Source organism: Oncorhynchus keta, chromosome 33 (genome assembly GCF_023373465.1).
Source record: "Oncorhynchus keta strain PuntledgeMale-10-30-2019 chromosome 33, Oket_V2, whole genome shotgun sequence".
In the NCBI taxonomy this organism is placed as follows: Eukaryota; Metazoa; Chordata; class Actinopteri; order Salmoniformes; family Salmonidae; genus Oncorhynchus; species Oncorhynchus keta.
The window spans coordinates 2,355,297-2,380,105 of NC_068453.1; the positions used below are offsets into that span (position 1 = coordinate 2,355,297).

Consider the following 24,809-nt stretch of genomic DNA (forward strand, 5'->3'; position numbering starts at 1 on the left):
TGATCACGTTGGCATTCAGGATTGATAACCCCTTTCGAGAACTCGTGACAGTGTCTTTTTCACACCACCCCAATATCCTGGTTTCCTGAGCACCCCAAGCCCCCCGACTCGAGCATTGAGGAGCCCATGCAGATGGGACGCACACGTCTGAGCCCACAGGAGCATGACAGGCACATGGATGAAGGCTGACCTACTACGGAGGTCTCTGTCATCGCTGTCATTTTCTTGCAACATGCCCAGAGCTGACGGGAAACGCAAGGACAAGGGGAGACCCTGATGATATATATGCCATTTAGCAGACGCTTTTATCCAAAGCGACTTACAGTCATGTGTGCATACATTCTACGTATGGGTGGTCCCGGGAATCGAACCCACTACCCTGGCGTTACAAGCGCCATGCTCTACCAACTGAGCTACAGAAGGACCATGATCTGTGCAGTTACCGTCTGTCACTACCTGCAACCCTCCACTGGGACAACCGTGAGCACCAGATTCAAGCCTTCATAGACTCAGGGGCTGCAGATCATTTTTGAAATGTGAATTTCAGGGGATTTGCATGAAATGTCCCATCCCTCTACAGCTTCAAGCCCTCGATGGACGCCACATTGGCTCCGGTCAGGTGGAATATCAGACCAAGCCCATTCTACTGCAGGTTGGAGTGAAACACTCATTGGTTACATAGAGCTGAACCAGATTACTATCAAGACTCGTGACATTCTGATCTTCTCCAAGACCCTTCCGGAACACATCCTGCACGTACGCCAAGTCCTGAGATGCCTCCTGCAGAGTCAACTATATGTCAAGATAGAGAAGTGTGAGTTCCTGGTATCCCAAGTTTCTTTCCCAGGTCACATTATCTCTACTGCAGAATGGACCTCGTTAAGGTTGAGGCGGTTGCTGACTTGCCCATGTCCCACCTCACTCAAGCAGGACCAGTGGTGTGTTTTATACGCAACTTTAGTGCTTTGGCAGCGCCTTTTACGGTCCTAACCCGCAATTCCATGGACTCCCTAGGCTGACAGGGTATTTATGGAGCTCAAGGGATGTTTCACCTTTGGACCCACCCTCGTTCATCCTGATCCTACTCGTACCTTCGAGGCATCTACCACAGACACCGGAGCAGAGGTGGTACTTTCACAGCGGAACGAGGCGGACAAAAAACTGCACCCATGCGCCTTTCTCGCCAGTGGAACACAACTACGATGTAGGCAACCGGGAACCCTTGGCAGTTATTGGAAAGCCGCCTTCTCCCTGTTGGGGAGTCGGTGAGTATCTCCTCTTGTCCACCCACAGTTGAATGGGAAAATGAAGCCAGGAGCTGGAGAAGTTTCTCCTCTGTTTGGTCTCCACTCAGGACAGCAACTGGTGAAAGTTCCTCGTCTGGACGGTGTATGCTCTCAACACAGTGCCGAACTCGTCCACTGGACTCTTGCCGTTTGAGTGTCAGTTTGGTTTCAGGCTCCGTCACAGCCGGCCACGACAAGGAAGACCCATGGGGCGGTGCAAAATTGGCCCAGCATTATCCAGGTTAGGAGAGGGTTTGGCCAGCAGGGATGTCCTTATCCCATCGCGCACTAGCGAGTCCTGTGGTGGACCGGGCGTAGTGCGCGCTGACACGGTCGCCAGGTGCACGGTGTTGCCTCCGACACATTGGTGGGGATGGCTTCCGGGTTAAGTGGGCATTGTGTCAACAAGCAGTGCGGCTTGGTTGGGTTGTGTTTCGCCTCTCCCGAGTCCGTACGGGAGTTGCAGCGATGAGACAACTTTAACTACCAATTGGATACTACGAAATTGGGGAGAATCGTATCCAGCTTCCCAGGTATATAAGGGTCTGTCCATCCTTCCATGTCTCCTGTTTCAAGCTTGTAAGGACCAGTCCCTTCTCCCCACCCCTGCCTCTCCGCCCCCTCGACTTGTTCATGGTCGTCCTGCTTAAATGTCCGGATTCTGTTGGAGGCTTGTCGGGTCTGAGGTACCCTGAGGTACCCTGCAGTACATGTTGGACTTGGAGGGCTTCGGCCCTGAGGAGAGGGCGTGGGTTCCTGCCCGGGACATCCTGGATCCAGGACTTGTTCGAGATTTCAACCAACTATGGGGTGGTCAACCTGGCTCCACGGCTGGAGCCGCTCCTAGAAGGAGGGAAACTGTCATAGTTCCACCTGTCACCAGAGGGCGGCAGAGACCATCCTAGAGACAATTATGACACTCAGGTGTGTTCTATTACTCATTATGATTTCTCCCTTTAAAGACGTGTGTTTCCTGTTTCCCTTTACAGAAGCTTGAATTGTTTACCCTGTGTGTTCGTGTCCTGAGTATTTGAGACTTAGTGTTTGTTTTTTCAAGTGTACTGTGATCCTGCTGCTACAGTTTCTTAGCTGTTCTTTGTCTACACACCCTCTTAAGCTTTAGCCCCACCCATCTCGTTTCGCGCTCTGAGGGTTCAGAGTGCAGACTTGATGCTCTGGCCGATGATTTGTTTACCTCAGGATAACATGAAAACAGCCTACGTTTACCGACACCGGCCATATTCAACGGGTGCTGTACACTTTAACTTAAGACATGTAGCTAGCTAGCTAGGTACGCAATGAACCTAGCTAGGTAAACAATGTGTACGATCAAACGCTTAACGTTAGCTAACAAGCCAGCCAGCTAGCTAAAGTTAGCTAGTTAAACATTAACATAGTGCCAAATCATGTTGTTACTACCCTGCATGAATATGCTGGGAGCTAACCAACCAGGTTCAATGTTAGCTAGCTAGCATTAGGCTTTAACTAGCAAAGTTATAGTGATCGGCACCAATAGCCTATGCAAAGTCTGTATCAATAGGCTTCCTGTTGCATTTTTCCCATATGAAAAGGAGACTGAAATATGACTGACCTGCACTTCACAAAGGAATGTGTTCAGACAACTGTGAGCTGGTTGACTAGTAGGCTAGATGTGAATGTTCTGAAAGCTTATCTGAATACGAAACCCATCGACCCCTTCTGGGTCATCAGTGGGACAAAAGTATGAGATGGTACACTATTAACTGTAAGACAAGACCTTTAAACAGGTCAACATTCACAATGCCGCGGGGCCAGACTGATTACCAGGACGTGTACTTAAAGAATGCGCGGACCAACTGGCATGTATCTTCACTGACATTTTCACCCTCTCTCTGGCCGAGTCTGAAATACCTATATGTTTCAAACAGACCACCGTAGTCCCTGAGCCCAAGATAGCGAAAGAAACCTGCCTAAATGATTACTGTGCCATAGCACTCACGTCAGTAGCCATGAAGTGCTTTGAAAGGCTGGTCATGGCTTACATCAACACCATCATGCCAGAAACCCAAGACCTACTCCAATTTGCGTATTGCACCAACAGATCCACAGATGATACAATCTCAATCACACTCCACACTACCCTTTCCCATCTGGACAAAAGGAACACCTATGTGAGAATGCTGTTCTTTAACTACAGCTCAGCTCAGCAGTGCCAGGATAACAACCTCTCTGATCAATGTGTGCAAGACAAAGGGGCTGATTGTAGACTATCGGAAAAGGAGGGCCGAACAGGCCATTAACATCGATTGGACTGAAGTGGAGCGGGTCGAGAGTTTCAAGTTCCTTGGTGTCCACATCACCAACAAATTATCATGGCCCAAACACACCAAGACCATTGTAAAGAGGGCACGACAACACATTTCCCCCCTCAGGAGACTGAAAAGATTTGGCATGGGTCCCCAGATCCTCAAAAACTTCTACAGCTGCACCATTGAGAGCATCCTGACAGGTTGCATTAACGCTTGGTATGGCAACTGCTCGGCATCTGACCGGAAGGCGCTACAGAGGGTAGTGCGTATGGGGCTAAGCTTCCTGACATCCAGGACCTGCAGTTGAAGTCGGAAATTTACATATACCTTAGCCAAATAGATTTAAACCGAATTTTTCACAATTCCTGACATTCAATCCTAGTAACAACTCCCTGTCTCAGGTCAGTTAGAATCACCACTTTATTTTAAGAATGTGAAATGCCAGAATAATAGCTATTATTCTTATTATTATTATTTCATCACATTCCCAGTGGGTCAGAAGTTCATATGCACTCAATTAGCACTTGGTAGCATTGCCTTTAAATTCTTTAACTTGGGTCAAACGTTTCAGGTAGCCTTCCATAAGCTTCCCACAATACGTTGGGTGAATTTTGTCCCATTCCTCCTGACAGAGCTGGTGTAACTGAGTCAGGTTTGTAGGCCTCTTTGCTCACACACACTTCTTCAGTTCTGCCTACAAATGTTCTATAGGATTGAGGTCAGAGCTTTGTGATGGCCACTCTAATACCTTGACTTTGTTGTCCTTAAGCCATTTTGCCACAACTTTATAAGTATGCTTGGGGTCATTGTCCATTATGAATACCCATTTGCGACCAAGCTTTAAGTTCCTGACTGATGTCTTGAGATGTTGCTTCAATAAATCCACATAATTTTCTTTCCTCATGCAGCCATCTATTTTGTGAAGTGCACCAGTCCCTCCTGCAGCAAAGCACCCCCACAACATGATGCTGCCACCCCTGTGCTTCACAGTTGGGATGGTGTTCTTTGGCTTGCAAGCCTTCCCTTTTTTCCTCCAATCATAATGATGGTCGATACTTTTGTACCTGTTTCTTCCAACATCTTCAAGGTCATTTGCTGTTTTTCTGGGATTGATTTGCACTTTTCGCACCAAAGTACGTTCATCTCTAGGAGACAGAATGCGTCTACTTCCTGAGCAGTATGACAGCTGTGTGGTCCCATGTTTTTTTTTCTCATCCACAGGTACACCTCCAATTGACTCAAATGATGTCAATTAGCTTAATCAAATCAAATTTTATTTGTCACATACACATGGTTAGCAGATGTTAATGCGAGTGTAGCGAAATGCTTGTGCTTCTAGTTCCGACAATGCAGTAATAACCAACAAGTAATCTAACTAACAATTCCAAAACTACTGTCTTATACACAGTGTAAGGGGATAAAGAATATGTACATAAGGATATATGAATGAGTGATGGTACAGAGCAGCATAGGCAAGATACAGTAGATGGTATCGAGTACAGTATATACATATGAGATGAGTATGTAAACAAGGTGGCATAGTTAAAGTGGCTAGTGATACATGTATTACATAAGGATACAGTCGATGATATAGAGTACAGTATATGCATATGCATATGAGATGAATAATGTAGGGTAAGTAACATTATATAAGGTAGCATTGTTTTAAAGTGCCTAGTGATATATTGACATCATTTCCCATCAATTCCCATTATTAAAGTGGCTGGAGTTGTGTCAGTGTATTGGCAGCAGCCACTCAATGTTAGTGGTGGCTGTTTAACAGTCTGATGGCCTTGAGATAGAAGCTGTTTTTCAGTCTCTCGGTCCCAGCTTTGATGCACCTGTACTGACCTCGCCTTCTGGATGATAGCGGGGTGAACAGGCAGTGGCTCGGGTGGTTGTTGTCCTTGATGATCTTTATGGCCTTCCTGTGACATCGGGTGGTGTAGGTGTCCTGGAGGGCAGGTAGTTTGCCCCCGGTGATGCGTTGTGCAGACCTCACTACCCTTTGGAGAGCCTTACGGTTGAGGGCGAAGCAGTTGCCATCTGTGGATGTTTGTGAGTGCTTTTGGTGACAAGCCGAATTTCTTCAGCCTCCTGAGGTTGAAGAGGCGCTGCTGCGCCTTCTTCACGATGCTGTCTGTGTGAGTGGACCAATTCAGTTTGTCTGATGTTTATGCCGAGGAACTTAAAACTTGCTACCCTCTCCACTACTGTTCCATCGATGTGGATAGGGGGGTGTTCCCTCTGCTGTTTCCTGAAGTCCACAATCATCTCCTTAGTTTTGTTGACGTTGAGTGTGAGGTTATTTTCCTGACACCACACTCCGAGGGCCCTCACCTCCTCCCTGTAGGCAGTCTCGTCGTTGTTGGTAATCAAGCCTACCACTGTTGTGTCATCGGCAAACTTGATGATTGAGTTGGAGGCGTGCGTGGCCACGCAGTCGTGGGTGAACAAGGGAGTACAGGAGAGGGCTCAGAACGCACCCTTGTGGGGCCCCAGTGTTGAGGATCAGCGGGGAGGAGATGTTGTTGCCTACCCTCACCACCTGGGGGCGGCCCGTCAGGAAGTCCAGGACCCAGTTGCACAGGGCGGGGTCGAGACCCAGGGTCTTGAGCTTGATGACGAGCTTGGAGGGTACTATGGTGTTGAATGCCGAGCTGTAGTCGATGAACAGCATTCTCACATAGGTATTCCTCTTGTCCAGATCGGTTAGGGCAGTGTGGTTGAGATTGCATCGTCTGTGGACCTATTTGGGCGGTAAGCAAATTGGAGTGGGTCTCGGGTGTCAGGTAGGGTGGAGGTGATATGGTCCTTGACTAGTCTCTCAAAGCACTTCATGATTACGAAAGTGAGTGCTACGGGGCGGTAGTCGTTTAGCTCAGTTACCTTAACTTTCTTGGAAACAGGAACAAGGGTGGCCCTCTTGAAGCATGTGGGAACAGCAGACTGGTATAGGGATTGATTGAATATGTCCGTAAACACACCGGCCAGCTGGTCTGCGCATGCTCTGAGGGCGCGGCTGGGGATGCCGTCTGGGCCTGCAGCCTTGTGAGGTTTAACACGTTTAAATGTCTTACTCACCTCGGCTGCAGTGAAAGAGAGTCCGCATGTTTTCGTTGCAGGCCGTGTCAGTGGCACTGTATTGTCCTCAAAGCGGGCAAAAAGGTTATTTAGTCTGCCTGGGAGCAAGACATCCTGTTCCGTGACTGGGCTGGATATCTTATTGTAGTCCGTGATTTACTGTAGACCCTGCCACATGCCTCTTGTGTCTGAGCCGTTGAATTGAGATTCTACTTTGTCTCTGTAATGACGCTTAGCTTGTTTGATAGCCTTGCGGAGGGAATAGCTGCACTGTTTGTATTCGGTCATGTTACCAGTCACCTTGCCCTGATTAAAAGCAGTTGTTCGCGCTTTCAGTTTCACGCGAATGCTGCCGTCAATCCACGGTTTCTGGTTAGGGAATGTTTTTATCGTTGCTATGGGAACGACATCTTCAACGCACGTTCTAATGAACTCGCACACCGAATCAGCGTATTCGTCAATATTGTTATCTGACGCAATACGAAACATATCCCAGTCCACGTGATGGAAGCAGTCTTGGAGTGTGGAGTCAGCTTGGTCGGACCAGCGTTGGACAGACCTCAGCGTGGGAGCCTCTTGTTTTAGTTTCTGTCTGTAGGCAGGGATCAACAAAATGGAGTCGTGGTCAGCTTTTCCGAAAGGGGGGCGGGGCAGGGCCTTATATACGTCGCGGAAGTTAGAGTAACAATGATCCAAGGTTTCCACCCCTGGTTGCGCAATCGATATGCTGATAATATTTAGGGAGTCTTGTTTTCAGATTAGCCTTGTTAAAATCCCCAGCTACAATGAATGCAGCCTCCGGATAAATGGATTCCAGTTTGCAAAGAGTCAAATAAAGTTTGTTCAGAGCCATCGATGTGTCTGCTTGGGGGGGGATATATACGGCTGTGATTATAATCGAAGAGAATTCTCTTTGTAGATAATGCGGTCTACATTTGATTGTGAGGAATTCTAAATCAGGTGAACAGAAGGATTTGAGTTCCTGTATGTTTCTTTCATCACACCATGTCTCGTTAGCCATAAGGCATACGCCCCCGCCCCTCTTCTTACCAGAAAGATGTTTGTTTCTGTCGGCGCGATGCGTGGAGAAACCCGCTGGCTGCACCGCCTCGGATAGCGTCTCTCCAGTGAGCCATGTTTCCGTGAAGCAAAGAACGTTACAGTCTCTGATGTCCCTCTGGAATGCTACCCTTGCTCGGATTTCATCAACCTTGTTGTCAAGAGACTGGACATTGGCAAGAAGAATGCTAGGGAGTGGTGCACGATGTGACCGTCTCCGGAGTCTGACCAGAAGACCGCCTCGTTTCCCTCTTTTTCGGAGTCATTTTTTTGGGTCGCTGCATGGGATCCATTCCGTTGTCCTGTTTGAAAGGCAGAACACAGGATCTGCGTCGCGAAAAACATATTCTTGGTCGTATTGATGGTGAGTTGACGCTGATCTTATATTCAGTAGTTCTTCTCGACTGTATGTAATGAAACCTAAGATTACCTGGGGTACTAATGTAAGAAATAACACGTAAAAAAAAAAAACACTGCATAGTTTCCTAGGAAGGCAAAGCGGCCATCTCTGTCGGCGCCGGAAGTTGGAGGTCAGAAGCATCTAAAGCCATGACCTAATTTTGACCCAATTTTCTGGAATATTCCAAGCTGTTTAAAGGCACAGTCAACTTAGTGGATTTAAAATCACCTTTCAGCAGGACAATAACTTAAAACACAAGGCCAAATCTACACTGGAGTATCATTCCAAGACAACATTGAATGTCTGAGTGGCCTAATTACAGTTTTAGCTTAAATCGTTTTGAAAATCTATGGCAAGACTTGCAAATGGCTGTCTAACAATGATCAACAACCAACTTGACAGAGCTTGAATACTTTTTAAAAAGAACAATTTGCAATCCAGGTGTGCAAAGCTCTTCTAACATTCTAACATGTATTGACTCAGGGGGTTGAATACTTATCTAATCAAGATATTAGTGTTTATTATTATATATATATATTTTTTACAAATGTTATATAACTTTCACATTAGCGTTTTTTTTCTGTCTATCGTTTAATTAATTAAACATTTAATACATTTTAATCCCGCTTTGTAACACAAAAAAATGTGGAAAAAGTCAAGGGGTGTCAATACTTTCTGAAGGCACTATATATTTACCATCTTCATGGGGCAGAAAGCTGGATCAATGAGTTGGCCAGCTGACTGTCCAGAATTGCTTCAATAAGGATCGGTGTCCCACTAGCGGGACAACTTCCGCTTACACTGGAGGGCGCACAATTCAAATAAATAATCATAAATATTATGGATCTTAAACATTTACGTACATATGTGTCTTATATCGTCTGAAATCTTAAATTGTTGTTATTCTAACTGCACTGTCCAATTTACAGTAGCTATTACAGCGAAAACATGCCATGCGATTGTTTGAGGACGGCGCCCCACATCAAAATATTTTACCACCGGCACAGGTTTCATACATTCACATATAAAGATGAAATATTCACTTCCTTTTTGAAAATCTTCCTCTGATTTGTCATCCAAAGGGTCCCAGCTATACCATAGTGTCGTTTTGTTAAAGTCCTTCTTTATATCCCAAAAAGTATGTTTAGTTGGCGCCAACGATTTGAGTAATCCACTCGTTCAACTTGTAGAGAAAGGAATCTGAAAATATACCCCAAAACTTTGTTTCAACAAGTCAAAATATGTTTTTATTTACTCCTCAGATACCCTAAAATGTAATCAAACTATAATATTTATTTCGGAAATATTACTGTTTCCTATGTTCAATAGGAAACTGATTTTAGCAGGTGTGTAATTTCTTCATGGCGCCTCAAACACAGATTTAAGACTGTGTCCTACTAAAACTGTTATGTATTATTAGTTTTTGAAGTTACAAGCCTGAAACCTTGAACATAGACTGCTGACACCCTGTGGAAGCAATTGGAATTGCATCCAGGGAGCTAATCTTCAATATTACCTTTCTCTTGCATTTCCGAGAGGATGGTCTCTCTCAACAAAAAAAATAGTTGGTTTTTCTTTGGATTTTATCCTACCATATCTATTGTGTTATATTCTACTACACTATTTTAACATTTCTACGAACTTCAAACAATTCTTTCCAATGGTATCAATTATATGTATATCCTGGCTTCAGGGCCTGAGCTACAGGCAGTTTACTTTGGGCACGTCAGTCAGGCAGGAAATGGAGAGAAAAGGGGCATAGCCCTAAGAATTAAATAACTTAAAATTGACAAGGTATACTTGACTTGACAACAACAACCAATGTACAAATTTAGCTTTATCAACTTGAAAAATCAAGAGGTATGTGCCTGCTTATCGAAGTTAGCTGATTAACTTAATAATCCTGCATTCTGGAATACCCCCCATGTCTTATTAGATTCAGTGCTGGTTAGTTCATTGCTGAAAATGAAGCAAATGCCAGTGACCCGTGCGATTTGTTTTTTTTCACTGGGATATTCACAATGGTTAATCACTTTTTGTAGATACAGATGCCTCCAGTATTTTAATATAGAAGAAATATATAGGCAAATCATCTCATATAATGCAGCCTGAGGATGGCAGCGCCTCTCCTCAGAGACCGACTACAGAGGAATGCAATGTGAGGATTGAGAAACCCATGGGCCTGACTGACTTAAGCTACTGAGCCCAAATAAGCCAATGTCTTTTTATCCACCAATGGCATTGAATTAAATTAGCTCTGGATGTTGTCTTGTGTTCCGATGCATAAGTATGCCTTTCACTCTGATTACACCCAAATCTGACAACAAAAGGTACATGCAAGTGAACAAGCATCATAGAAGATTTGTAATTCTCTCGCTCCCTCCCGCTCGTCTTCAATCTTAGCCTCCTGTTATTCAAATGTCTCTACCAGATACAGTACTTGTCAGAAACTCCCATTAAAGTTTGGTGAATATTGGAAGGAAGGGAATAGGGAGAAGCGAGTGACAGATGACTAAGAGAGAGGTGCTGTTGTGACCGGTGTCAGGCAGGGGGAGGACATCTCTTTCTATGAGCTAAATGACCATCGCTGGTCGGTGTTGTTCTAATGGTTGCAAGTGGTCATCTCCTGAGGGAGGTTAATAGATGGATGTCCTCCGATGGCTCCATTCACTGTCTCCACCCCTCCGCTTGTCTCCCCGGTGATGCCAAAAAAAGTGCCACATCCGCCTCACTGTGAATTTACGACTTGTTTAAATTGTGCTGCTTTCCAAAGGGGCCTGCCGAGCCCAGGAGTGGAGTAATTGTTAGTCTAGAGGTAATCATAAATCAAAAAATATATTTCTATCTCCCCTCCTCATTATCTATTAATACCGCTGTGCTCTTGCTGCAGAGTTCCTGAGACTTGCCAGAACTGTAGGCTATACAGTCTTCCTTCCTCCCCAAAGACTGAGATCTGTCTTCTTCTGAAAGATGGGAGGTGAAAAGACATCTCTTCAATGCTGTGATTGATTTCCTCATTCCTCCATGGTCTGTTGCAGACAGCTACAGGCACTTGACAGCCACGATGGAGGAACTGCTCTCTGACTGTCTTAATTGAGCCAAGTGTTTGGAGCAAAGGAGCCCTGGATGCTACAGGCACTAAAAAACCCACACAATTAGGAACTACTAATGACATGGCGAATCGGCCATTATTCCTCCCAATAACCCAGAGGTTTCTACATTTACTGTAGCATCGCTAAACAACAGTACATGAGTAACAAACTTTAGGTTATACATTTACATTACATTTAAGTCATTTAGCAGACGCTCTTATCCAGAGCGACTTACAAATTGGTGCATTCACCTTATGACATCCAGTGGAACAGCCACTTTACAATAGTGCATCTAAATCTTTTAAGGGGGGTGAGAAGGATTACTTTATCCTATCCTAGGTATTCCTTAAAGAGGTGGGGTTTCAGGTGTCTCCGGAAGGTGGTGATTGACTCCGCTGTCCTGGCGTCGTGAGGGAGTTTGTTCCACCATTGGGGGGCCAGAGCAGCGAACAGTTTTGACTGGGCTGAGCGGGAACTGTACTTCCTCAGTGGTAGGGAGGCGAGCAGGCCAGAGATGGATGAACGCAGTGCCCTTGTTTGGGTGTAGGGCCTGATCAGAGCCTGGAGGTACTGAGGTGCCGTTCCCCTCACAGCTCCGTAGGCAAGCACCATGGTCTTGTAGCGGATGCGAGCTTCAACTGGAAGCCAGTGGAGAGAGCGGAGGAGCGGGGTGACGTGAGAGAACTTGGGAAGGTTGAACACCAGACGGGCTGCGGCGTTCTGGATGAGTTGTAGGGGTTTAATGGCACAGGCAGGGAGCCCAGCCAACAGCGAGTTGCAGTAATCCAGACGGGAGATGACAAGTGCCTGGATTAGGACCTGCGCCGCTTCCTGTGTGAGGCAGGGTCATACTCTGCGGATGTTGTAGAGCATGAACCTACAGGAACGGGCCACCGCCTTGATGGTAGTTGAGAACGACAGGGTGTTATCCAGGATCACGCCAAGGTTCTTAGCGCTCTGGGAGGAGGACACAATGGAGTTGTCAACCGTGATGGCGAGATCATGGAACGGGCAGTCCTTCCCCGGGAGGAAGAGCAGCTCCGTCTTGCCGACGTTCAGCTTGAGGTGGTGATCCGTCATCCACACTGATATGTCTGCCAGACATGCAGAGATGCGATTCGCCACCTGGTCATCAGAAGGGGGAAAAATACAAGTTGTGGAAGGGTAGTGGCAGCATATTGCTGTGGGAGACTAGTCAGGATCAAGGGAAAGATGAACGGAGCAAAGTACTGAGAGATCCTTGATGAAAACCTGCTCCAGAGCACTCAGACTGGGGCAAAGGTTCACCTTCCAACAGGACAATGACCCTAAGCACACAGCCAAGACAACGCAGGAGAGGCTTCGAGACAAGTCTCTGAATGTCCTTGAGTGACCTAGCCAGAGCCTGGACTTGAACCCCATCGAACATCTCTGGAGAGACCTGAAAATAGCTGTGCAGCATCGCTTCCCACCCAACCTGACAGAGCTTGAGAGGATCTGTAGAGAAGAATGGGAGAAACTATCCAAAATACAGGTGTGCCAAGCCTGTAGCATCATAGCCAAGAAGACTCGAGGCTGTAATCTCTGCCAAAGGTGCTTTAACAAAACTGAATACTTACTGTACTGTATGTAATTGTCATATTTCAGTTTTTTTTGTTGAATATATGTTCAAAAATGTTTAAAAGCTTGTTTTTTCTTTGCCAATATAGGTTATTGTGTGGAGATTGTGTTGAACAATTTAATCAATTGTAGAATAAAGGTGTAACTTAACAAAATGTGGAAAAAGTCAAGTGGTCTGAATACTTTATGAATGCACTGTGTTGTACATAGGCTGGTCATCTAGGTTTGTACCTGTAGCCTTTTCATCACAGTAATTAAGTACATTGAGACATCAAATGGTTTGTGATGATCTGGCTCAGTTGGTAGAGCATGGCACTTGCAACGCTTAGGCTTGTGGGTTTGGTTCTCACGGTGGACCAATATGAAAATGTATGCATTCACAACTGTAAATTGTTCTGGATGAGAGCGTCTACTAAAGTGTAAAAATTATCAATAGACCGTTTCAGTTTTCACATAGCAATAAGTTGCATTTTCAAAGTATTTCAAGAAACTGGAGAACATATACTGTATACAGCAAGTATTTTTATATTCCACAAGTGTTAACAGATTAAGTGTTTTGTACAGATAATTATCAAACTCAACTACAAAAGTAGTACAGTGGGCCTTTACTAGATCTGTACTAGCGGACCATGTAGACATCTTCAGTGTGGGCAATGTTTTTTTTTTGTTCTGCATCGCACCCCCGTCGGCGGCAATGCAGCACCCCCACCCTCAAATGACTTCCTGCGGCTATGGCCCGGTGTGTTTACATTCTGTTATGCTGAATCCTCCCCTGAGACTGCTAAATAGACCTATTCCTTCTCCAGTAGTTGTTACAGTTCTTTGACACAATGCAGTGAAATTAGGGGAGTGTTAATACTGGGACGGTGGGACTGTCACATGAAATGAATTGTTTGGAGCTGCTGGTTTGTTTTGTTACATTCAAATGAAAAGTAAACCCTGCCACTAAGCCTTCTAATAAGTCTCGCTCTCTCTCTCTCTCTCTGTCTCTCTGTCTCTTCTCAGAACCAGGATTCAGAGGAAGTCCTCTATGACAGCCAGCTAGGTGAGTCTCATTGATTATTCTCCATGCATCCAGAAATGGTTCAATAGAAAGAACCACTTTTAAAGGTCCAGAAAGTAGGGATTTATTCAGCTGTTTGCTCATCTAATCTTCTAAAATGTCTCACTTGATTCAACCAATATTGCAGACCGTATGATTGCACTGTACAATACCCTCTTACTTGTTGTTATACGACAATGTACAAAATAAAATCGAAACAAAGGAACTGCACTCTTCCTGAATCAGGATCTTATAAATATGTCACAGAACAGACATTGCTTTCTGTGACCATGACGATTCAATAAAACAAACGTATTTGCAGAAAGGCCTGAACTCTTTCTTTGCTAAATGTACATACTGCACGTTTAATGAGTACTTTCACATGGGAAAAAAAATAATTTAATACTAAACAGATTATGGCAGTAGGCCGGGTATGAACATGTTAATGTTAACACCTTACTCTGCTTGTCTTAATCGGCGTAAGGTCAAAATCAAAGGTTGTCTGAGCAGTCTTTCGAATGATTAGAACATGTAAACAGCTTAATCGACGTTCCTGCTGTGTCTTTGACCTGCAGCACCGGTAGCGCAAGCCTCCCTCTTACAGTGCATTCGGAAAGTATTCAGACCTATTCACTTTTTCCACATTTTGTTACGTTACAGCCTTATTCTAAAATGGGTTACATTTTAGAATAATTCTCATAAATCTACACACCCCGTAATGACAAAGAAAAACAGGTTTGTATAATTTGGTCAATTACATTATTTACATAAGTATACAGACCCTTTGCTGAGACTCGAAATCAAGCTCAGGTGCCTCTTGTTACCATTGATCATCCTTGAGATGTTTCTACAACTTGATTGGACATGATTTGGAAAGGCACACACCTGTCTATATAAGGTCCCACAGTTGACAGTGCATGTCAGAGCAAAAAACAAGCCATGAGATCGAAGGAATTTTCCGTAGAGCACCCGAGACAGGATTGTGTCGATGGTACATATCTGGGGAAAGGTATCAAATTGTCTGCAGCATTGAAAGTCTACGAGAATACAGTGGCCTATTCCATAGTCAGAAGAGTTGAAACTGGAGCAGCAGCACGACCAGGTGGACTGGGGAGAGCATCAGTGACATCAGGCTAGGTAGTCCTGCAGCAATTCAACAATGAGGGCCTGATTCACGCAGTCTTGTCTGAACAGTTGATGTTGAGATGTGTCTGTTATTTTAACTCTGTGAAGCATTTATTTGGGCTTAAATCTCAGGTGCAGTTATCTTCTTTGGGACTGGGGGGCAGTATTGAGTAGCTTGGATGAATAAGGTGCCCAGAGTAAACTGCCTGCTACTCAGGCCCAGTTGCTAATATATGCATATTATTAGTATATTTGGATAGAAAACACTCTGAAGTTTCTAAAACTGTTTGAATGATGTCTGTGAGTGAACAGAACTCATATGGCAGGCAAAACCTGAGAAAAAATCCAACCAGGAAGGTTGACATCTGAGGTTTGTAGGTTTTTCAACTCATTCCCTATCGAAAACTGTGTCTATGGGGTCATATTGCACTTCCTAAGGCTTCCACTAGATGTCAACAGTCTTTAGAACCTTGTTTGATGCTTCTACTGTGAAGTGTGGGTGAATGAGAGGGGATTGAGTGAGAGGTCTGGCAGTGCCATTAGCTGACCACACGCGTTCACGTGATAGTTAGCTTGCGTTCCATTGCAATTCTACAGACAAAGGAATTCTCCGGTTGGAACATTAAGAAGAAAATTTATGTTAAAAACATCCTTGAAGATTGATTCTATACTTCATTTGACATGTTTCTACGAACTGTAATATAACTTTTCATCTGAAATTTCGCATGGACTTGCCTGCGCGTCGTGATTTTGGATTGTGTACTAAACGCGCAAACAAAAAGGAGGTATTTGGACAAATGAGGGACTTTATCGAACAAATCAAACATTTATTGTGGAACTGGGATTCCTGGGAGTGCATTCTGATGAAGATCATCAAAGGTAAGTGAATATTTACAATGCTATTTCTGACTTCTGTTGACTGCACAACATGGCGGATATCTGTTTGGCTGTTTTGTTGTCTGAGTGCTGTACTCAGATTATTGCATGGTGTGCTTTTTCTGGAATTTTTTAAAAAATCTGACAGAGGTTGCATTAAGGAGAAGTTTATCTAATGTTCCATATATAACACTTGTATTTTCATCAATATTTATGATGAGTATTTCTGTAAATTGTTGTAGATCTCTGCAAAATCACCGGATGTTTTGGAACTACTGAACATAACACGCCAAAGTAAACTCAAATGTTTGGATATAAATATGAACTTTATCGAACAAAACATTAATGTATTGTGTAACATGAAGTCCTATGAGTGTCATCTGATGCAGATCATCAAAGGTTAGTGATTCATTTTTATCTCTTTCTGTTTTTTGACTCTTCTCTTTGGCTGGAAAAATGGCTGTGTTTATCTGTGACTAGGTGCTTACCTAACATAATCTTTTGGTGTGCTTTCACCAGAAAGCCTTTTTGAAATCAGACACTGTGGCTGGATTAACGAGAAGTTTATCTTTAAAATGGTGCCAAAATACTTGTATGCTTGAGGAATTTTAATTATGAGATTTCTGTTGTTTTGAATTTGGCGCCCTGCAGTTTCACTGTCTGTTGAGGTGGGACGCTACCATCCTGAATATCCAAGAGAGGTTTTAACTCTAATGAACTTAGCAGAGGTAACTCTGTGTCTTCCTTTTGTGTGGCGGTCCTCATGAGAGCCAGTTTCATCGTAGTGCTTGATGGTTTTTGCGACTGCACTTGAAGAAACTTTAAAAGTTCTTAATGTTCTGCTCTGACTGACCTTCATGTCTTAAAGTAATGATGGACTGTCAATTATCTTTGCTTATTTAAACTGTACATAACATAATATGGATTTAGTCTTTTACCAAATCTTCTGTATACCCCCCTACCTTGTCACAACACAACTGATTGGCTCAAACACATGAAGAAGGAAAGAAATTCCACAAATGTAACTTTTAACAAGGCACCCCTGTTAATTTAAATGCATTCCAGGTGACTACCTCATGAAGCTGGTTGAGAGAATGCCAAGGGTGGCTACTATGAAGAATCTCAAATATATTTTTTTATTTGTTTACACTTTTTCGTTTACTACATGATTCCATATATGATATTTCATAGTTTTGATGTCTTCACTATTATTCGACAATGTAGAGAATAGTAAAAATAAAGAAAAACCCTTGAATGAGTAGCTGTGTCCAAACATTTGACTGGTACTCTATGTAAACTTTCAGTTGTTCAGTTTGAATAAATTAACCTGTTTTTTTCTTAGTCATTATGCGGTATTGTGTGTAGATTTATGCGGGAAATAAACGAATTAATCCATTTTGGAATATGGTTGTAACGTAACAAAATGTAGAAAAAGTCTAGGGGTGTCACGTTGGTATAATGGATCGGGAGACAGGAGCAGGAATGTGTAATAGTTTAAATAAAAAAATTACCCAAATTTTAGCGTGCCATGTAAAGGCACGGGGACGAAGACCAAACAAACACTATACAAAACACAGGGTTGAAACCCAAACAAAAGAGCGAGGAGTACCTTGAATAAATACACGGGACAATACCCGAAAACGCAAATGCACAGTGATACAACACGGGACGAGACCCACAATCATCTGCTCAACAGAAGCGGCACGAAAGCCGAAACAACAAGGCACAGGTACTCACACGACCAACAGAGACATAATCAACAACCCAATGGTGAACCAAAGGGCACATTTATACAAATATAAATCAGTGAAGAAATGGGGACCATGTGTGTGTATTGACACAGTTCAGTTCCTAGAGGCCGGTGACGTAGACCTCTGAAACTGGTGCATGGAAAGTACCAGAGGGAACCGTGACAAGGGGTCTGAATACTTTCCCAATGTATGTGCGAGTGAGTTTGGAAAAACTGAAAGTATGCCTCTTAGAAATTGTTTTTGCATACAAAAAACACTTGGCCAAAGTAACATGGTAAAACTGTAGTAGAACATTTACTTTGATCAGCAATTTTCTGCATTTATCAAAAGTCCCATCAGGTAGCCTGATTTCAGATGTCTCGATGTAAACAGGCTTATGAGGGAAATCGTTCTTCTTGCAAAGCATGTAAATGTTTTGAACAAACTATTATTCTGACTATCCACAATCACATTATTTTGTGCATTTAACCGTGCTTAATGATTCAATGTACTATTGTCTAAAGTCATTGATCTGTCACATCAATGAATACCAACGCCAGCACCTGTTCCGTGCGAGTGTTTTGATTTTAAACACAGTCCTTCAGAGAGAGCTGTATGGTATTGGCCAATATTAATTCATGTAGGTCACAATTTGTAGTGCGATATGTGTTTTATATTCAGCTGCATCTGTGCTAATGAGGGTAATCCAGCATGAGATGTACTGGAATTAACAAATCACTGAGGCTTTACACTGACATATCACAACAGTCTCAATGTTTACATTTTAGACGAGCAAGAGAAGGCCTTGTTCTGTACTACTATGCTTCCTTATTCCCCGTCATTGTTAAACAAGGGATTTTTGAGAGACATCCTGTTGTCTGGTAGATATTAAATCCCCTCCCATACAGTATAGAGGAGAAATCTTGTGAATGGTCGTAATGATATCTGTTTGATGTTAAAGGAATTCCTGTCTTATTAAATAAGGATATCGTGGCGCGGAAAGTTAACCCTGGGAAGTTAAATGAACCCAATACAGCTTTGCACTTGTTCACTATTCAATGGAGTTCTCCTCTTCTTAATTTGATGGCAGCAGACATTTCATAAGTAGAGCGAATGGAGGGATCTGATGTTTGCCTTTCATGCTTGAGAGCTCTAATACAATAGCAGAGTACTCAGATCGAGGGGAGGGCTCCAGGAAGCCGCCAAGGAGTTTTGGAGGGGAAACTCGAGACCTCTGCTGGCTTGCTCAATCAAACTGGGTCAAGGCGGAAACAAAAGCAGACGAAAACAAGTTTATAATGCCCTCATTTGGCACCTTAGCCGAATGGAAACGCACACAGACACTGTTATCTGAACAAACCGAGCTATCTGGCACTGCCATTTGTAATTTGCTCTGTCACACCAGGGAGGCTAAGCTAGTCTGAAAGCGCAGGATATTGTTTGCGGGGTTGGAATTCGAAAAACTGTTAAATGAAAGCATGTGCATCAGGCTAGGACTCTCTGAACTCACTGGCCTATTTACTTTTGAGCATGTATGGGTATCCAATTGGCAAACATTGGACAGAGATCAAGAAGACATTGTGTGGCTGCAACAGTTCTGAGTTCTTCAGAAGGAGCATCTGATGCTGAGTGTGCACCGAGGGGCAGACCTTAATGAGTGTACAGAATATGTGATATACGGGCATCTACAGCCTGTACTGTACACTTTCTTCCAAAACCCGCCACCCTCCTCTCCTAGTTGCATCTGCCTCCTCGTCCGTTGAAAATCAATGCAGTGAACTGTTGTCCCTGCCCAGTTCCACTCAACAGATGGTTTGGGATGAAAATCATCCACAATCAATATGGAAGCTCCTTTGAACTCTAGCACCACGTTGTCATCCCATTATTCTGTTCATGTCAGCCATTGGATGTATTTTAGTCACATTTGTCCTCTAGTGTGTGAGATTTACAGATGTTACATGTACAAAACGAGCACTCGTCTTTTTCATGTTCCTTCTACCGGGATTCATTACAGATAGGAAATACCTTCATTAGAGTGTCTTTCAACACACCTTGTAGCCTAGCGGAGCGTAGGGCCAGTACCCAAAATGTCTCTGGTCCGAATCCTTCAACCTACTTGATGAAGAGCAGTGATGTTTTGGGACTTTCAAAGATTTTCTATGGGGTTGCGATCTGGAGACTGGCTAGGCCACTCCAGGACCTTGAAATGCTTCTTACGAAGCCACTCCTTTGTTGCCTGGTTGGTGTGTTTGGGATCATTGTCATGCTGAAAGACCCAGCCATGTTTCACCTTCAATGCCCTTGAAGTGAGGTTTTCACTCAAAATCTCACGATATATGGCCCCATTCATTCTTTCCTTTACACGGATCAGTCGTTCTGGTCCCTTTGCATAAAAACAGCCCCAAAGCATGATGTTTCCACCCCCATGCTTCACAGTAGGTATGGTGTTATTTGGATGCAACTCAGCATTCTTTGTCCTCCAAACACAACGAGTTGAGTTTTTACCAAGTTATATTTTGATTTCATCTGACCATATGACATTCTCCCAATCTTCTTCTGGATCATCCAAATGCTCTCTAGCAAACTTCAGATGGGCCTGGACATGTACCGGCTTAAGCAGGGGGACACGTATGGCACTGCAGGATTTGAGTCCCTGGCGGCGTAGTGTGTTACTGATGGTAGGCTTTGTTACTTTGGTCCCAGCTCCCTGCAGGTAATTCACTAGGTCCCCCTGTGTGTTTCTGGGATTTTTGCTCACCGTTCTTGTGATCATTTTTACCCCATGGAGCCCCAGATCGAGGGAGATTATCAGTGGTCTTGTATGTCTTTCATTTCCTAATAATTGCTCCCCAACAGTTGATTTCTTCAAACCAAGCTGCTTACCAATTGCAGATTCAGTCTTCCCAGCCTGGTGCAGGTCTACAATTTAGTTTCTGGTGTCCTTTGACAGCTCTTTGGTCTTGGCCATAGTGGAGTTTGGAGTGTGACTTTTTGAGGTTGTGGACAGGTGTCTTTTATACTGATAACAAGTTCAAACAGGTGCCATTAATACAGGTAACGAGTGGAGGACAGAGGAGCCTCTTAAAGAATAAGTTACAGGTCTGTGAGAGCCAGACATTTTGCTTGTTTGTAGGTGACCAAATACTTATTTTCCACCATAATTTGCAAATAAATTCATTAAAAATCCTACAATGTGATTTTCTGGATTTCTTTTTCTAATTTTGTCTGTCATAGTTGAAGTGTACCTATGATGAAAATGACAGGCCTCTCTCATCTTTTTAAGTGGGAGAACTTACACAATTGGTGGCTGACTAAATACTTTTTTGCCCCACTGTACATGTGACTGTATTGGCAGGGAGCCAGCCCATGATTAGAGATCTCCTCCATTGTGTCCTCCTAGGAGGCCTGCTCACAAGTTGCTGACAGAAACCATACTGTAGCCAAAAGCTATCCTCTAAAATATGTAGCAGCTTATGATAGTCTAACATGTTTCAACACACTAAACATCAGGACCACTGTGGGATGTCTTGTCAAAAGTGCTCGGCTGTGTGTGTGCCTCTGGAGAGAAAAAATCATACAAAGCAAATCTCGCCTCTTGTCTTCCAACTCGGTTTGCCTTCCGTTTTTCTCCTGAACTCATCTGACATGCTCTTTATTTCTGTGATCAAGACAGCACCGATTTACTCCCACCAAACACAAAATATTAAAAACAATATCCCACACTAGTTTCTCTCACTCACTCACTCACTCACTCACTCACTCACTCACTCACTCACTCACTCACTCACTCTCTAAAAAAAATGCAGAAGCACGCTGTGTCGGTACTAAGTGGTGATGATGACGTTGACTTCATCCACAGTACTCTTAAAAGGCGTTGAGGTTTAAAAGCAGATGATTGGAGTGAGGATTTGGAATCTGTTAAAACTAAATAGCCTCTGGGTCCTTAATTATTCATGCAAAGTAGGGGGTTTAAGGCTGCCTTCAACACTCATTTGCTGAGTTTTCCACGGAGACCTGGACTGCAGCATTTATAATGAGTGTGATTAAAGTAGGCGTACATACCCCTCTCCGAACTTCAGGTGTTGAGTCTGGCCTGCTCTCTTTCTGAGAGTGGCAATAAGGTCATTCTCTATTTCTCTCTGTCCCCTAGCTCCCCATCTCCCCCTCTCCAAATCACGGAGAGATATTTATGACACTGACCTTTCCCGCTGTAAGCTGAAAGTTAAACACACTGCGCTTCTATTGATCCCTGCACCAGGCAATTAAAACTCAGTATGAGAGGAAATCGTTTGCACTTGCTATATGACACATGGGCTGGTGGCCTGCCAAAACGCCCCTCGGTAGAATATAAATTCTCTCCATCCGACTGAATCGAACCCTCACTGGGCCTGAAAGATGGCCATATTGAATGTGTACCTTGATTGTGGTGCTGCTATCTGGCATAATGGACACGCTTGAGCAGCTCAATGCTCTCCTGTGTGCCCCATCTCCTAGGAGCTCCCAATTGGATCCCTAGCAAAAGAGAGAGAGAAACATGAAGTTAGTTTTTATGGAGAGATGGATAATTCCGGAGCAGGATCATTCCAAAGTGTCTTGTCTGGGGGAGCCCAATGATGCGAGCCATCGGAGCGTGGAAGCTTCCTACACAGACCCAATCAGCATCGGCGGTGAGGACGCTGGTCCCGCCGCTTATGGAAATGAGCTATTGACATCTCTCTGCACTGATTGCTACAATAGACAGCTCTGCATCTGTAATGGCACAATCTTTGTTCACAACACGCTAATGGCCTCACCGGTGGCGGTAGATCTCAGTCTTTCTCAACAGAAGCCGATTTTCATTTGTCAAAGAAATCGCTGTAATTGAAATCGCACGATTGACCTACCTAGATCTTTCCCGTTCTCTGTATTGTCTATGCTTTTTGCAGTCACAATTTTCTGGCAGGCCAAACCGCTATAGCTGTAACACAGTTAGCCATACTATTTCATCCCTTTTTTCTTTTTCCCCCAGGTGTGCTGCTGTGTGTGTGTTTAACAGTGGTGGGGGGGCCCTGAGCTGTGTGAAAGGGTTAAATGCCAGTGAGCTGTAGTGGATCTCACACCTTCTCTGCTCCGTGACACTGATGGGGATGATAGGCGCTGCAGGATATCCCAGGGGGGAACGCACTTCTCTTCCCCCGTACCTTCTGCCACCCTCCCTCTCTACCCTTATGCTCCCCTGTCCCCTCACCCCCTGCCATCCTGTCCCTCCGCATTATCTGATCTTGTGTAAAGTCCACTGATCATCACCACAAACACACTTGGGTTTGCTTTCTGTCTTCTTCTTTCTATCTCTTTCTATTTCTCTCTCACTCACACGAATATCAACTCCGACACACTCCAGTGCCTTCGGTGAGGAGAGAGGGTGAGTGTGTTTTTGCCATTGAGCAGAGATGATAGTGTAGGAAGGCTGGCTCCATGTGATGAGAAATAGTATAAGAATGGAGAGCTCTCTCACGTCTCATTCCAGGCAATATATCTGAGGGCAGATACTGTCATTTTATCGATGGACTGCCTGCCCCATGGATACAGAGTGAGAGGAAGAAGAGATAAACAAACGGCAGACTCATATGCTTGCCAGCTCTGTGATCAGACAAAGACCTGGTAAAATAAATAATCTGTTGATGGTGTGAGGTTAATAACTGTGTGTGTGTGTGTGTGTGTGTGTGTGTGTGTGTGTGTGTGTGTGTGTGTGTGTGTGTGTGTGTGTGTGTGTGTGTGTGTGTGTGTGTGTGTGTGTGTGTGTGTGTGTGTGTGTGTGTGTGTGTGTGTGTGTGTGTGTGTGTGTGTGTGTGCCTGCCCGTCGTCCGCTTGCGTGCGTCCGTGCAAGCATTTGTGTTTCTGTCCGTGATTGTCCATGTGACGGCATGACCAGTGCCAAGGGACACCGCTATCTCCCTAGCCACCTTCTCTCCCCTTAAGCATCACTGCACAACCCTCTCAGCCAAAATGCATCACAGAACAGAGCGGCAAAATCCACTTCCGTTTGTCATTGAGAGGCATCTCTCTGTGCTTTGCGATGTCTTTGGCATGGGAGCCGCCATTTCAAATCAACAAATCAGCCGTAATTCAATAAATGTATCGATCACTCACTTCCCCTGGGCCTGCCTGCTGTGGCTGTCGGGGCATTAGAAGAAGAACGTGGAAAAGCATTTGCGACTAAAGGGATAGGACGCGAGGACAAGGTCTGATGGAGATTAGGTTAGAAGGGGAGACTGTACTAGGATTTATCCTTTCCTCTCATCCTGTGTGTCCCAAATGGCATCCTATTCCCTACATAGTGCACAGCTTTTGACCAGGGCCTGTAGAGCTCTGGTCTACAGTAGTGCACTATGTAGGGAATAGGATGCAATTTGGGACGCTACCTTCCTCTCCGTTGTTTGATGATTAATCGAAACCCATTAGTATGGCGCCCGGAATGGTGAATTCACTCTTAATTAGTTTCTTTTTTACCCCCGGTTTCTCCTCTGCTTTGTCACGGGGGGACGTATTATCTACACAATGAGAGATTGGCACGCAGCTTATCTGATCCTCACACTAGTCACAGGCAGCTGTTCTATTATTGCTGTTCGCTGCAGTATCAGAAGGCTAAGCCGTTGTGGAACGGCATCTAGGGCTTTAGAATGCATTACACCAGCATGTGTACACACACACACACACACACACACACACACACACACACACACACACACACACACACACACACACACGCGCAGAGTCAAACAGACACACACGCAGAGTCAAACAGACACACACGCAGAGTCAAACAGACACACACGCAGAGTCAAACAGACACACACACACACACACACGCAGAGTCAAACAGACACACACACACACACACACACGCGCAGAGTCAAACAGACACACACGCAGAGTCAAACAGACACACACGCAGAGTCAAACAGACACACACACACACACACACGCAGAGTCAAACAGACACCACACATACACACACGCAGAGTCAAACAGACACCACACACACACACACGCAGAGTCAAACAGACACCACACACACACACACGCAGAGTCAAACAGACACCACACACACACACACGCAGAGTCAAACAGACACCACACACAGGCGCAGAGTCAAACAGACACCACACACAGGCGCAGAGTCAAACAGACACCACACACAGGCGCAGAGTCAAACAGACACCACACACAGGCGCAGAGTCAAACAGAC

At 44.4% G+C, this 24,809-nt stretch overlaps 1 protein-coding gene across 1 annotated transcript in view; it reads left to right on the plus strand.

Annotated features, from left to right (window-relative positions):
• Nucleotides 1-24,809, plus strand: part of LOC118366037 (beta-1,3-glucosyltransferase-like) — a 111,393-nt gene that overhangs the window by 36,396 nt on the left and 50,188 nt on the right. The window contains exon 3 of the mRNA XM_035748356.2: nucleotides 13,814-13,853. Coding sequence (XP_035604249.1) covers nucleotides 13,814-13,853 — 40 coding nt within the window. The remainder of the gene's footprint in view (nucleotides 1-13,813; nucleotides 13,854-24,809) is intronic.